Source organism: Betta splendens, chromosome 15, assembly GCF_900634795.4.
Source record: "Betta splendens chromosome 15, fBetSpl5.4, whole genome shotgun sequence".
Taxonomy (NCBI): Eukaryota; Metazoa; Chordata; class Actinopteri; order Anabantiformes; family Osphronemidae; genus Betta; species Betta splendens.
This window is the reverse complement of record NC_040895.2, coordinates 16,202,956-16,217,958: the sequence shown is the minus strand read 5'-3', so window position 1 is coordinate 16,217,958 and position 15,003 is coordinate 16,202,956. Positions and strand designations below refer to the sequence as shown.

The 15,003-nt window shown below is 43.7% G+C and overlaps 2 protein-coding genes across 6 annotated transcripts; one reads left to right on the top strand and one right to left on the bottom strand.

Moving 5' to 3' along the window:
• Positions 1-1,010: 1,010 nt before the first annotated feature.
• Positions 1,011-4,755, bottom strand: thumpd2 (THUMP domain containing 2). Its single transcript, XM_029127319.3, has 11 exons — positions 4,511-4,755; positions 4,108-4,246; positions 3,469-3,972; positions 3,236-3,372; positions 3,063-3,140; positions 2,927-2,979; positions 2,602-2,689; positions 2,345-2,416; positions 2,073-2,187; positions 1,645-1,765; positions 1,011-1,458 (listed from the first exon to the last, which is right to left on the bottom strand). The coding sequence occupies exons 1-11, from the start codon at positions 4,619-4,621 to the stop codon at positions 1,110-1,112; spliced, it is 1,767 nt and encodes a 588-aa protein (XP_028983152.1). The 5' UTR covers positions 4,622-4,755; the 3' UTR covers positions 1,011-1,109.
• On the top strand, positions 3,976-10,941 carry LOC114841979 (uncharacterized). Of its 5 annotated transcripts, XM_029127323.3 has the most exons (8): positions 3,976-4,137; positions 5,900-6,768; positions 7,995-8,232; positions 8,398-8,580; positions 8,659-8,828; positions 8,993-9,142; positions 9,791-9,957; positions 10,035-10,941. In XM_029127323.3, exons 3-8 carry the CDS (start codon positions 8,047-8,049, stop codon positions 10,460-10,462), a joined length of 1,284 nt encoding a protein of 427 aa, XP_028983156.1. In that variant the 5' UTR covers positions 3,976-4,137; positions 5,900-6,768; positions 7,995-8,046; the 3' UTR covers positions 10,463-10,941. The 5 variants fall into 5 exon arrangements, with proteins under 5 accessions (XP_028983156.1, XP_055358371.1, XP_028983155.1 ...); XM_055502396.1 differs by lacking the exon at positions 5,900-6,768; XM_029127322.3 differs by lacking the exons at positions 3,976-4,137; positions 5,900-6,768 and adding an exon at positions 7,011-7,797.
• Positions 10,942-15,003: the final 4,062 nt, after the last annotated feature.

Sequence of the window (15,003 nt, the reverse complement as noted above, 5' to 3'; positions counted from 1 at the left end):
CATTGTTCATGCACCAACGTCTGCCTCACCCTTTGGGTGAATAATGTTAAGCTACAGCCTTACTAACCTTGTAGTGGGACACTTTCCAAATCCAACTGTAAGTATTATTGATACTTATCACTACCAATATGAATAATGTGTGAATATGGAATTTGTGGTGTTGTATGTCATGACTTTTATTAAGTAGTATGGGATATGTATAATAATGCACATATGTATGTATATTGTATGTATATGTTTGAATTAGTATGTGCACATACCTTAGCACTATTATTGGTATTAGTATTAATCTCCAAGGTAAACCACAGTACAAAAATTGTTTAGTTATGAATGTGTTAGCCTAAGGTACATCCCTGCTTCTTATTTATTTATTTATTTATTTATTTTTGCTCCGATTGTTTACTTAACAGATTTGCTTGGTTTCAGCAGCTGGTTGCACCCCTTACCCCCCCACCCCCCACCCTCCCGCATACACACCCTAAAGCAGAAACCTAACCTGTCCACAAACACAGCAACATCACACACATTTTGGATTAGCTAAATAAACCATTCAATAAACCATAAATCAGGAAGAGTATATATATTCTATATATACTCTTCTTGTTAAAGCAAAGCTGTCCATCACAATATGGCATTCAGCGCGTAATATATGCTGCTTGCTAAACTGCTGGACAGAAAAAAAAAAAAAGTACATGGACAGATTGTCCATGTACTTCAACTGGAAGAAACATCGCGTTCACAGTGATTCCTTAAAAATAAGGGCAGCTGAGGGGTAATGGAGGAAGTTTGCTATTTGATTTAGAGTACCATTATTATCATTAGTTTGATCATGCGTTTTGACAATTTTCAAGGACGTTCTTTCAAAATTCAAACCTAATTTAACCTAACCAATGTTCATGATTATTAATAGAATGTTAATGTTATGTTAAAAGCTTGTTGCACTTTGTTATTGAGATCTAGTTTCTGGTTCCCCTTGTAATATGAATAAGGAAATATTAGTGAGCCTGACATTATGGACCAAATACATTTTATTAAGCTTCTAAGCTGAAAACAAAGCGACAATACAGTATAAGACAATACTTTATCTATATAAACCCCATCAACAAAGATCAGGCATCTACCTTGACATACTTATGGATAAGTCCGTCTATCACACCTAAGCTGACTCTCACAGTTACTTCATGCCTCAGAGAGGAGACAGGGGGAGGCACCTTGTGTTTTAGCTCAGAATGAGGGTCTTTTTCTTGAGTTGATGAGGATTTGACCCCATGCTGGTTTTGGAAAGTCAGCAGCGTTGTGGAAGACGGAGGAGAAGGCGCACGGTCTTTCATCCCAGTCTGTGAGTCGGGCTTTTGGTTGGACATCGATTCAGTGTTGCCTCTTGCCAGATGTTTTCTAAGCAGGCAGGACAACTGAGGGCTTAGAAGGAGAACCAGGGTACCACCAATACAGAGGACTCTAGACACAAATTTATTCAATTATTTACAGATTACTACAAAATATATTAACGATTACATTATATTATATATATATTATGTTCAACTTGACTCATTGGAATTCCCCACATTTCACCAGTTCACACAGACAACACAAACATTTTCTAATTCCCTGAGCATTTTTAAAAAGACCAAGAGGGACACAGACCTCTCCATCTCAGTGACAATGAGTGGCAGGCTGGCAGCCATGTTTGCTTTGGTGCCAAACTTCTTGCCAAACGGCAGGTCACAGACCACAGCGTCTACACTGGCACTGGGCAGAGGCAGCACTGCACACGGGAGAGAGAAGGAAAAAAAAAGCAAAGTAAGTAAGGTTAAAAGTAAGGTTGGCACATACTTAATAATCTGTGTGTTTGTAACTATTAAATAATAAAGAAAGAACTGAGAGGTATCTGCTGCCTACAGTCAAAATACAGTGTTTGGCTTTTGTTCTTTTCTTACAATACAAACATCTTACCAACAAGCTGTTTATAGAGGTGCACACCTGACACCATATCTGTGGCAGGTTGACGCTGAAAATGTTCAGAGACACCTTCGAGTTTACAGTAAACGACTCATGCTGTGCTGGTTTCCTACCTACAGATGAAGCTTTCAGCAGGTGGATCCTGTTTCCCAGCTCAGCATACTCTACATTTGTCTTGGCCTTTTGCAGCTGCCCATCATCAATGTCCACACCCAGGAAAAAGGCGGTCTGAGGGTCCCAATGAGATCGACTGGGTAAATGTCAGGTTCTAACTTCACACTAACCCACAGTAATGCTGCATTTACAGATGTTTCTATAATAAATGAATTATTGATATGGATGATACAATGAGACAAACAGGGTCCGTGTAGATTTCTGTTCTGACCTTGTGTTCCTGTGCTGCTTCTATTAAGATGGTTCCTGTTCCACACATTGGATCCACAACACAGAAACCTGGCTGAGAACAAGGGGCAACATACATATGGTTTATCAACAGCATGTGGTGCAACTATGAATGATCACATTTAATGGCATAAACTCTCTTGTTTTTGAACAATAAGACTCTAAAATAGAACAGGACTGTGATATTGATGTAAACAAATGAATAAGTAGTTTGTACCCAGCAACTGCATGTGTTTTTACCTGTATCTGGGCCAGGGACGTCATAGCCCAGGCTACTGTGGACCTCAGTCCTGTGGTTTTAATGTAGCTGCGGTTAGCCAGAGGCATCCTGACGGAAAGAGACAAATGACCCCAGAGGAAGTTGTTCATTAGCTGCTCACCACATTAATCTTGGCTGGCTGTTCATTTCAAATCATCTGCCACACTGTGTTAAAGACGAAAATGAAAAGCAGAATCTGCATCAGACGGGATTCTGTTTCTTAGACGTTTCATGGTTGGTTCATAAAAACATTTCTACTTTAATAAATCATTAAATAGTGACAGAGAATGTGTTTTAGTCACTAACTTGGTCAGTGGAATCCCCAGAAGGCAGTGGTCATCAGTCAAATAAACATTTATCTAAAAGAGTACAAATGAATAATGATGTTTGAGAATAATATTGACACAACAAAGCTTTTTTTCAACACAGTTAAGAAGTTTACCTCCAGCTGTGGGTTCTTCAGATCAACCTCCCAGCCCAACAGTCTGCCCAAACCCACACCCATCACTCTGCCTACCTCCTGTATTGGATATATAAATCACATGAGCCTGGATGTTCATTAATACACATCTGACAGGAACACTACACCATCATCTACGTCTTCACTTTTACTACCTGAGCGCTGAACACTCGGGACAGAGATCCAGTGCACTTGCAGCTAATTCTAAATGAGACAGGGAAACAGGAAGATGGCTCTGGTTCGGTGCTGCTGCTTTGTGATAGCGTCTTCTCTTCTCTTCCGGGAGTCTTTACTTTATTACAGCAAAAAAGGGAAATAAAACAAGACATAGTTAGAAATTTTATGTTTACTATTGATAAATGAGCAAAGCAAATGCCCATTTAATTACCCCTTTCCACCCTTTGTACAACACAGTCATCTGTGCTGCTGCCGCTCTGCATGCTGTGGTCAGCTGGTGCTGATCCTCCATTGAAGTCTACTTTTGATATTGCTCCAGTAAACCTGATAAACTTTCCCATCTGCTCTTCTTCCTTGCGCTTTGATGTCTCAGATGCCGTATCTTTCTCCACATTCTTCCCATGATTTGAATGTGAAGTTGCGCCCTCCGCCTCCTCTTCTTCATCATACCTTTTTCTCTTTTTCTCCAATGTCGGTTGTTCTTCCTCCCACTTTCTATCTGCACGTATTCCCTCAAACCCTCTCTTGTCTTTCTCTTCTGGACTCCATCTTTCCTTCTCTCTCTTCCTCATCACTCCTAAGTCAGGGCTTGAAGTGATGCTAGTGTTCCTTTTGCTGGATAGCTCCATCTGCAGGCGGCTCCATGTCATTACAGCACTGGTCCATTCATTCCTGTCAGCCAGCAGTCTGGACTGCAGAACAGACACTGCCTTTGCTGGGAATAGAAGAAAGGATACAGTGTATTTAAGTAATTCAGTTTCTAAATTTCTCTTTGACACTGAATTAAATTAAAATGACTATAAAAATTGAGAGCCAGTGCTAGAATTCAGGACTTAAATCAGGCTGGTACCTGGACTGATGTGAGCAGGGATCCGCACAGGTGAGTCTTGTTTCAACAGGAGGAAGAGTCGCTCCGCGCTCTTTAGCTCAGTCACCTTGTTGATCCTTGCAGACGAACTGAACAGCACTTTGCCTGGCATGTGATGCACCTGGACATCCACAGAACCAAAAGCCAATTCACCATTTAGTGACATGGCGAATGACACCCCACACTGACGCACCGTAAGACTTAGTTAGAAGATGTGTAGAAGATAAAAGTGCATGTCACATTCTGTTCTAAAACACGACTGAACATATGAGAAAACTATATAATATACATTTAATTATAAAGTATATTACACATTTAAAATAAAACGTCAATTAAAAGGTATTTTTCAGACTTTTCAAAATCAAAGTTTTCGTGTCGCACCCACATTTTCAGCCGCCAGCTTCGTCTTCACCTCGTCAATTAAAAAAGACTCCATCCCGTTACCGGCGGTGCAGTAGTAACGAATTGAAGCCGCGTCGCTGCTCGGGTCACTCATCGTGAGAGTTGAGACTCAGTTAAAGCTAATTTGATGCTATTTGATTGAGAAGGTCGCGATGTTGGCTTTGATGTTTACAGCGGAAGCGGAAATACGTCATAACACGCAGCCTCAATTCTGGCCAGCGGGGGTCACTCTCGCACTGTGAAGCCAAAGGCTTTACTCTAATATGCCCGGTTTCACTTTGCTTTAACTACACTTTAAATTGAATAATGTAGCCTGATTTTACTTCACAGCACTACTATTAATGAAACACATTTGTACTATATCAAGTACTTTACTTGGGTTTTATATATATATATATATATATATTAGACCATGTCCTTAGTACCTACTACTACAGGCTACTACATACATAACAAAATTAAGTTTTTCCCATAGTGACAGGCTTTTTCACTCAGGAGGAGCTCCTCCACATCCATATTTCCTCCTCCTGTCCACCTCCATCGTGAGGATGACCCGGGATACGTTGGAGGGACTGCGTCTCCCGTCTGGGAGCCAAGAAGTCTCTTTATTAGGACTTTTGCTTGTCAAACACACACAAATTATGCTTTCAACACATTAACACAGACGGTAAATGTGTGTTTGTGTGCTGTTGTGTGTTACCTGGAGGCGGCTGTGAACAGGTGCTCTAATAAACCCTGTGCAGATAAACTTTCATGACACCCACTTTTCTATGATGGATTTTGGCAGATCTGTTTCAATACTTCGCTCTTTGCTATTCAAATAATCCCTTTCTTATCTTTGTCTGCCCTCCTGCCCTGTCACACGCTCTGAAACTCTTTTTAATCACGACATTTTAATGACCCTGAACATATTTAGCCCATTTACGTCAATTGATGAACAGTGTTCTGCTTGTTGCCTTGTGACACTGCAGAGTATTGTACACAGAATAATGTTAAGTAACTATGTTGATAGTGGATGCAACGCAGCTATTATGCTAGATTGATGTGAGGATTTTGCTCCACTGTGCTGCAGAAAGGCTTATTTCTTCATTCATCTCGTTTGTGGACACATTAGCCACCAGAATGAGCCAAATGTAAACTTCAGTGGGCTGAAGGATTAATAATGATTATTCAGGCTTTCAGTCAGTGACAGTTCTAATTAACATAAAGCTGAATTTATAGGGCTTCTGTTTTATTTTTCCCTTTTCCTTATTCTTGTCCACTTTAAAGTTTATTGTGTGATTATTTTAGCTTATAATGGATGTTTCCAGGTAGAAAAGAGACGTCAATACTCAGTTTAGCAGCTGCCATTATTACACATTACTCTTTCTAGGATGAAGGAAGCTAATAACAGCAGAGAAGGGACAAGGAGACAGAAAATGGAGGATGGAAGGTAAGAGAGGAAAATCAGACAGTGCATCCACTGACACCCAGACAGTCCTGTTAAACCTCATACTGTAGGTCCACTCCCTGAATCATCACTTTTCTGGTTATTAAATGTGTTTCAAGCAGGGTCATCTTTAAATGAGGCCGTGTGTGTTTTGTGTGCATAAGGCAGGTTGGGTCCTTTAGCTCCTCTCCTTCACCGCTGCCTTTATTTCACCCGCAGTTCTTTTACTTTTTGCTTCCTTTTCGTTGGCTTCTCACTCAACACCTTTTAACTTCCATCCTCTTCTCCTCATCGCTCCTTTCCTGTCGTCCTTTCCACTTTTTTCCTTTTATCCTCACTTCACTCCCAGATGGAAATGAGACCTTTACAGAGAGGCACAGAGAAAAAAAAAATCACAGTGAAATAGCAAGAGAGGGATCACTGAATTTTCCCCACTTAACCATGCATATGATCATCCAGGCCCATTACCCAGCGACGGTGAGGGTGTGTGTGCAGCATGAGCACATTTAAATATTTACTGCTCTCAGAGGAGTGTGAAGTGTGTCAACAGGGCCAAGCATCCACGGAGAGACGGAGAGAAACCACACACACACACACACACACACACACACACACACACACACACACACACACACACACACACACCCACACACACACACACGCACACACACACACACACACACACCCTCCCAGCACCAGAGCTCTACAAGTAAACACTGCAGCCAGCTGACAGAAGCGATCAAGATCAAGTCCACGAGGAGAAACACGGGAGAACCGGAGGATGGAAAACAGACCTGCGGGAGAAAATTGGGGTGAAGCATGTGTATCATATATATATATATATATATATATATATATATACGATATAGCTATATATAGATATATATATATATATAGATATATATATATATATATATATATATATATATATATATATATATATATATATATTGACCAAGTGCAGGTTTTAAGCACCAGCATAAGGAATTGGCTATATATTAAAGGGACATTTTTTTAATCTCCAGTTTCGTGCAGTACAAGGTTGTGAAAGCCCAGATAATATCAATAATGTTATGTAATGTTATTCAGTGTGACAGAATGACTGAGTTCAGCTTTCTTTTATTTTAATAGTCATTAAATAAAAACGACATTTTCCCGGTGATGCAAGTGTCCACAACTTTGGCCGATGTGCATGAGTGCTAAAACCGTCATGATTCAAAACGGACTGATTGTGAGAGAAAGTGATGAGCCCTTGGACCATAGGAACGACTTCCAGTCCTCTGTTCACAGCAATGTGTAAGCCTTTACACATAGTGTGAACCCTGACGGTGCACAAGCCCTTGTCCCAGTTAACAAAGTACATCTCACATGGTATAAAATCCCAAATCCCCTCGCCCCATATTTTATCAAGTAAAAAAGTCAACATCACACCAGCAAAGTCTGTTGCTCCATTTAGCTGAATAAAAAGGCCCTTGGCCTATTTTTTTCAATGTTTAACACAGCCATAAAGAGATAGGAGCTCTCACTTCCATTCCCAAGCACTTCTGTCTGCTTCCTGTGCATGATTTAAAGACAGCACGATATGAAAGAGTGAGGAATAACTCAGAGGGTTTGAAAAGTTATGCAACAGGAATAAAAAGATTTGCAGGAGGAGATTTGTGGATCCTTTCATGGTATAAACGCCTCCTGGCGATTAGAGTAGATGTAGTTCCTATACCCGCCGTTGGGGGCGCTGTGCGTTTACTGATGGGGCTGAACTCGGCAGCCGTGTTGTCTTAGTTACTGTCGTTAGTGCAGCAGGAACAGGAAGCCGGCGGACAAACACAGCGAACTGCAGCAAGGTAGTAGATGGGAGTGAACGGCTGCAGGAATGTTAGAGGAGGTAGCTGGAAAATGTGGTCAGAGAAATAAATAACGTCCTTAAAGTCATAGCAGCTCAATACACGCGGCTATAATTACGTTAAACGTATTCAATATGCAGCAGTTATATTGTTGTTGGAGTTTTACCTATAATTTTGTCATTTCTCTTCTTTCTAAGATGCTGATGTAAAAATTTAGTTTGCTCTCGCTTCACATACACAAACATCAACATGGGTCAATTGCTGTCGTCAGAAGACGAGGCTTCTCAGGTGAAGGATGCGGTGGGTTCGCTCCTCTACGATGCCATGAAGGAGGGCGGGGCTGTACCTGAGCTGGGCGTGGTCCACCCGTTCCTTCTGGCCAATCACGATGAGAGCTCCGACTCTCAGGCCCGCCTCAAAGAACACCTGCAGCAGGTTAATACAGTTTAAATATAAGCATATCACGGTTATTATAAAGGAGGAGCAACACAACAGTTACACATGCTGTTCATAGATGTTTTAAAAATGAAATGGGAGAAATTTATCAATTTAATTTAAAGACAGTAATGTAATAAAAAACGTTAATTTCAACTCACCCAGCTGCAGGGCGACATTGGGAACAGAGCACCCACGTACCTGAAGGATCTGATTAACCGGCTGACGACCTTCTCGGATGAGCCCCGCTTAGCTGGACTAGTGGGATTAGTGGTCACCATGGTGATTGATATGGCATACACCTCAAAATCGCGGGTGAAAGGAAAGACATCAGGCTCATCATGTCAGGTAAAACCTTGAATAATTATGAACCCTCACGTACAAAAGTGTTTGTGGGAGTTCTTAGACTAGAATTTCTCCTTCCAGCAGAGGATGTGGGAGCTGCAGGAGGTGATGGAGGAATACCTGAAGCGCTGCAGGATCAACCTGAGTGATAAAAGTAAGCTGATCCAGGACTGCGTCCGACTTGAGGCCCAGGTCAGCCTCACCCTTACTCAGCTGAAGACCTGTCTGCTCGTGGGAGACTGTGACTCCAGGTCAGAGCCTGTGGCAGTAGCAGAGCGACACACAGCACAAAGTCAAATCAAATCCAGAGGCCCCACACTGCAGCAAAGTAGAATACAGCGTACTGTAGGAGAGTGCTGTGTAGCTAAATGCTGTCAGGCGTCATGGGTTTGTCTAACGTGGTCCAGTCCTGCAGGTCTCTGAGGCACTGGGCCAGCGGAGCCTCGTTTCACACCCAGATGCTGCTTCACCTGGCTGGTCTTGAGGGGCAGGTTGAGCCACTGGCTGCAAGAGCAGCACTGGAGCAATACAAGGAAGACCTCACACAGATCGTACCCGCGTACAGGTAGAACCCACACGTTGGGGGGGGCATAATATTCATGACAAGTAAAACATGGTTGTCCAGCAGAAACCCGCAGTGTGGGCTGTTTTAATAGAGCTGGAGTGGGGACTGCACCACAGGTGTATAACCCATGTGGAGTGAAGTGTACTACACAAACACTGCAGTTTAATTTGAGAGCGTGTTGTCAGGGAGTAAACACGTGGCAGGTCTGTGGAAGCAGGAGCCTAATAAAGCAGACTGACAGGGGAAACGCAGCCACACAGGACCGGGCTGTCTGCATGAGACAAGCTCTGCAGCTTGGTCCATGAATTACAGTAACAACATGAAAAAGCTCATCAGACTGTCAGGACTGACTATGTTTGTCCACAGTCCAACACTCAACAGCATAGAAATAACAAATATAAAAACAGGCTCCTTTTTAGTTAGTCAGTCTTAAAGTGACTGATCTTCAACTGTGACTCGCTGCAGCGATGAATCAGATTTCTGTCCAAATTCATAAATCTGCATGAAAGAAACCGAGCACAACAGTATTTCATACAGTGACACATCCACAAATGAAGGAGTACAATAGAAAAATGACTCATTGTGCCTGTTACTGTTCCTTCCTCATCTGTTTCTGCTTTATTCCACAACCTCAAATCTCCGCATTAGACGCTACAAGGCCAATACAGTGAGCGTGGTGAAATGTCGAGGGGGCCCCCTCGCACCCCCCTCCAGCGAGGTGCCGGAGAACGGGGCCATGACGGGACTCACCGTGACGGACAGGGAGACTGGGAGGAGTGTGACCATCCCTCTCTGTGTCCTGGAGACGGGGACAGGTGGGCCTTCACACTGTGACCAATGGGTCTGTTCATTTATTCACACTGAATCTAACTGGATTAATGAATCTTAACAGGAAGAACACTAGGAGCGTCGGGGACTGACGACAGCCCCGTGTCGTCCTCCATCAACCCAGACCTGATCTCCTCGGATCAGTACCTCCAGGCGTACCTCGACCATCTGTTCTCCAGTCAGGGGCCCGTGGCAGAGCTGCAGAACTACTTTAATAAGAGCAGTGACTACATGAGAAGCCTAATCGTTCCACCACAAGGCAAAAACAAGAGAGGGCTGATAACTTCAGCAGAACAAAGCCATAAAGACCCTTTGAAAGATCAGGCAGAGGCAATATGTGGAGAACAAACAGTGGACAGAGCAAAAGGCGATGAGCAGGGTGAGATGGAAAAGAGGTTGGAGTCCAATCGCAGGGAAGAAAGTTTGAAACTGAGTGTTGTGGAGACGCGGCCAGAGGAAACAAGCAGTCCTCACCATGTGCCAAGAACGTGAGAGCAACAAGTGCTCAACATGGAGGATGAGGAACAGATAGAGAGTTTATGATGAAGCTAAAGCAAAAAACTGACACGTGTGCTAATGTCTGCTGCCTGAGAGGCTTCGGCTTGTTAGCAATGAATAATGAGTGATGATCATTTCTTTGTGCCAATAAAAAAGGAGGTGGAGGAAAATGAATCTAAGGACGACTATGTGCAAATCAAATTCATTTTCCTTAGAGATAAGTCTATATTTGTGTACGGCTGACAGGCCACTTGACGATGAATTATGAGGTCTGTCGTATCCATGGCGAAGCGTGTTTCTATGGTTACTGATTGCTGCTGCAACGGATATTTCTATGCGTGTCAGCCTTAAAGTGTAAAATCTGTTCTCTGTCCGGACCGTCTTTAGCTGTAAACAGGGTCCAACTTTGTCCCGGTGCGTGAAGGACCGCGGCTCAAACGGACGCTCTGCTCTGAACCACGCGCACAGGAGAAGGGCCGCTTCTAAGCGCGTCTCGCTCAGAAAGGTTGAAAAGACGCGTTAAATGTCAGCGGCACCGTGAGCGAGGCAGCAGGTGGGCGAGCGGCACCGGAAGGAGCCTTTAACGCGTGAATGTCCGGCCTGGAGACGGAGCTGGAGCTGCGTGGGCGCGTGCGCGTGCGTGTGTGCGTGCGTGCGTGCGTGTGTGGAAGCGTCCCGCAGATGCTGTGATTGAAAGAATTGAAGGTGTGCAGATGATGAACGTGTGCATAGAGAGGAACGCGTGAGTTCGTTATGAGACAATAGAAAAGGCAGCGGAGAGAGAAAGAACGCGTTCGATGAGTCACGCGCCGCTCCAATTAGCGCTCCGTGCTCCGCTAATGCTGCCTGGTCGCAGTGACTGCGGCCGCGCGCTCTCGCCTCCTCTTCTCCGGCTTTCAACTTAGTTTGACTCAGAGTCCGAATGGAGGCGCGCGCGCGTTCGCTTGCTCATTTTTGTTGCATTCACACACAACTATGTGTTTTGTTGCTGTTGTAGCGTTTCTATTATTTTAATGCATTTTCCGTCGGTCGGTTCCATCTTTTATGTTGTAAACGACTTTTCTTTACCTCTAATTGTCCATTTCACTCAGAACGACGGCGTCTGGCTTTGTTCTTTAAGCGTTACGTCTTCCTTCACTTCAGCTGAGATTGATTCAGCGACCGCTTAAAGTAAACAAAGACTCTAAGAAAGATTACATTGGATTTCAACTGAAAAACAAAGCGTTTTTACTGAAGAGGTGACGCTTTACGCTTTGCTTTGTTTAATCTTGATGGAACTTTATGACAGCAGCTCAATCCTTTATTGTACAATACAAATGTATGTGTTGTGTTGCATAACCAGACTTGTTATTGATTATTTATCATTATCACGCTTTAGGACATGTTGGTACATGTAACTAATAAGAAGGATTAATTAATAATTAAATGCAGGGTAATGAATAAATCTTGTTGTGGACTCTTTTCTCTGGACGACATCATGAGTCGTTACTGAGACGCCTTGAAGCCTTGGACCCAGCAGGTGTAGTAACCACTGAGTGTGTTGACGTGTTGCTTCCATGTCTGTCTCCAGCTCTGTGCAGGTCTGCGTGTGCTTCTGTGGTTGTGTGCCACGGTTGGTAGTCGTCAAGGCAACCAAAAATCGCCACAGTAACTCGACATCATCTCGCCGCCCACAGGCTCTCAGCAGAGAACAGTTGCTGACACAGAGTAACCTACTGTTGAGAGTGTGTGTTTGAGTTGGCTGAAGTTTTAGAGTGTAACATAACTGTGTGCGTGTGTGTGTGTGTGTGTGTGTGCGTGTGGGAGTGTGCAACTCAAAGAGAAGAAGAGTCAGCCATGAAGTTCTGCCAAGAGAAAGGATGGAAGACGACCAGGAGAGACGAGGAGAGAGAAAGAGCAGCAGACGTAGGAAGGAAGCGACAGATGTGTCTCATTATGAGGAAGAAAATGAATGAAGTGTGGTCGCGTTTGATCAATAGTGATCAAACAAGCAACGAGTCCCACACTGAGATTAAAACAGGAAACGCTGAGGTCCCTCGTGTTCCCACAGGACCTCATCACTCAGCGAGCGGACGATTAACAGCCTCTGAAGCTGTGAAAAAATCATTCTGAAATATAATCTTCATCGTATTAGGAAGTAGCTTTGCAGATATTTATGATACGACTATGCATAAATCTGCATAAGTACAGGTTACATTCATTTAGGGTCGGTGTTTGTGGAGCCTAATTTGCTCTTAGGTGCCTTCAAACACTGAACATTCTACATGTTGCTTCCACTAAACATCTGCAGCGTTTGGAAAAGCGCTTGAAGCCACAGACGCTCACGGCTCGGAGGAGGGTTCACGCTCTGGTATTTGCCTGACATTTCATTTCAAGCCGTTCTGTGCGGAGCGTCCGCCCTGACACAGCTACACACAGACAACTGTACCCGGCACTGCTATGCTACATGCTCCATGCACCTTCAGTCTCTGCTGGGACCGAGCCCACGGATCAGGGCTGCACGAGGGTAAACGATTAGGATGATACGGAATAAAGGCACAAAGACAGGAAGAATGGGATCCATTCAGACAACAATAATGCTCAGATAATCAACTTCAACCTCCTCATCCTGGCGAGGAGGGGTGACGAGAAATAAAATGTAAATAATGTACTGATAGTTGGACACTTGTCCAAATGCAGCGCCTGGTCTGGTTTTCTATCTTCAGCCTAATTACAGTGTATGTGCTGTGATTCCTGTATTCAAGGACGTTGACTATGTGGATTAAATCTGTCTGTGTGAGCCTTGTGACCATGAATTCCACCTGAAGCTGGTCCCAAGTGAGCGTGGGAGACTGTGCTTCTATGAAGATGTCTGTGCACAAGTGTGACAGTTGTTGTTATTCCAGTGCTGAGCTGTCGTCCTCGACCTTTGAGTGAGGACAGGATAACGGCTGACTCACGGACAGAAATAAGCCAGGAAGAATAAAGAAAATATGAAGGGTGTTATGCAAACCGCAGTCGCGTCTAGACAGCGAAACAATGTTCCTGTGACATATTACATTTAAAATCTGTACCCGTCCCCTTGGACTGAACCCGATGCAGCCGATACACAACGAAACAAGATCCAGGAAGCTGTGGAGTGAAAGCACTCCTCATCTTGTTGCATCGCCTTAATTACACTGACACCCTGGAAACACGAGAGAAAACATCCGCTAATTACAAAAATAAACCAAAGCGAGCATTGGAGGAACGGTTGTGTTGTTCTGTCACCTTTGACTTTCAGACCGCGACGGAGCCGTCATTGGAACTTTAGACGTTACATAAGCCACTTGTGTAAGGATTTGAATGCAGGTTCTGGATGTGTAGTTTGGGCTGAGCTCTGACAGCTAAAACACAGGCGAGAGCAGTGGAGAGAAACAGTAACTGGTCTGACTGTCACTCAGTTCATGCACAGAAACAGAAAGAAATCCACGTCAACGTCCCCTCATGAACCAACAGAAGTTCTCCAGACGAGCAACTGTCCTGAAATCCCATGCGACAGCGTAACAAGGCTTCACAGTCCGCTTTGGACGACTCACGGTGTTTTCTTGCTGCATACTTGTTTATAATAAAATGAGGGGAACAGGAAGAAGGGGTGATTGTAATGGGACGAATCCATCATGGTGCTGCACAGAGAGGATCAGCGCGATCCATCACGTTGGCAGCGTGAGAGGAGACGAGAACGCAGCTCCTCCATCAGTCAGACGCTGTGACGGTGAACGCTTGGCGCTGACCAGCTGCTGCCTTTGAGCCACGTGCACACACATCAGTTTATGTAAAAGCTTTACAGGTTGTGCTAGAAATCGACTGATCCATCAGTTTGGGACAACTAGTGTTGTACAGTTGTTCAGATGTGAACAGATGTTACATTAACCCCAATGTTAGACAGTCTGGACCACACGGCTCCGTTCTGTGGGTCCGACGTGGCCCACAAACATGCGGAGGTACAGTACGTCGTATGTGAGGAAGCGTTTCATCAAACATTCTGTATTAGTGACTTTGTGCAGAGCAGAAATGAGAATGTAAAACTGCACATAATTCAAGTTTCCTTATTTTCAGGATCAACAAATCCTTCATCCAGACTGAGAACAGAGCAGCTTGTTTAATTAGCCCATTAGTCAAACATTTAATTCTTTCTATGTTTTGTCCTTCAGTCAGTTAAAATGAATTATTTCTTTTAATACAAATGGATCATTTATCTCCGATGAAATTGCTCTGACAAAGACAGATTGATGAACATGTGCATTAAAGTGAAAGGCAGCAGCAAAGCACGACGCGCTTCTGTTTGCTTAAAGGACGACATGAACCAAACAGAATTAATCAGCACTCATGCAGCCAGCGCTTGCAACTCAAGCACAGATGACAGTTAATGAGGCGTCAGCCATTCAGACAAATGTCAATTTCATTACTGACAGTCTCAACATAGAAAAGAAAATGGACGTGTGTGTGTGCAAGGCTGAAGGAGAGGAGACGGGAGCCGCTGCATTTCCTAGTTACGTTCACTAAATGTAAAAAAA

Bases quoted from the DNA above. Each gene is read 5' to 3' on its own strand.
- LOC114841979 (XM_055502396.1), top strand. From the start codon at position 8,047: ATGGGTCAATTGCTGTCGTCAGAAGACGAGGCTTCTCAGGTGAAGGAT. The intron at 8,581-8,658 runs GTAAAACCTTGA...TTCTCCTTCCAG, and splicing joins CATCAGGCTCATCATGTCAG to CAGAGGATGTGGGAGCTGCA. The intron at 9,958-10,034 runs GTGGGCCTTCAC...GAATCTTAACAG, and splicing joins TGTCCTGGAGACGGGGACAG to GAAGAACACTAGGAGCGTCG.
- thumpd2 (XM_029127319.3), bottom strand. From the start codon at position 4,621: ATGAGTGACCCGAGCAGCGACGCGGCTTCAATTCGTTACTACTGCACC. The intron at 2,417-2,601 runs GTAAAAACACAT...CCTTGTTCTCAG, and splicing joins CGTCCCTGGCCCAGATACAG to CCAGGTTTCTGTGTTGTGGA. The intron at 2,188-2,344 runs GTCAGAACAGAA...TGGGACCCTCAG, and splicing joins AAGCAGCACAGGAACACAAG to ACCGCCTTTTTCCTGGGTGT.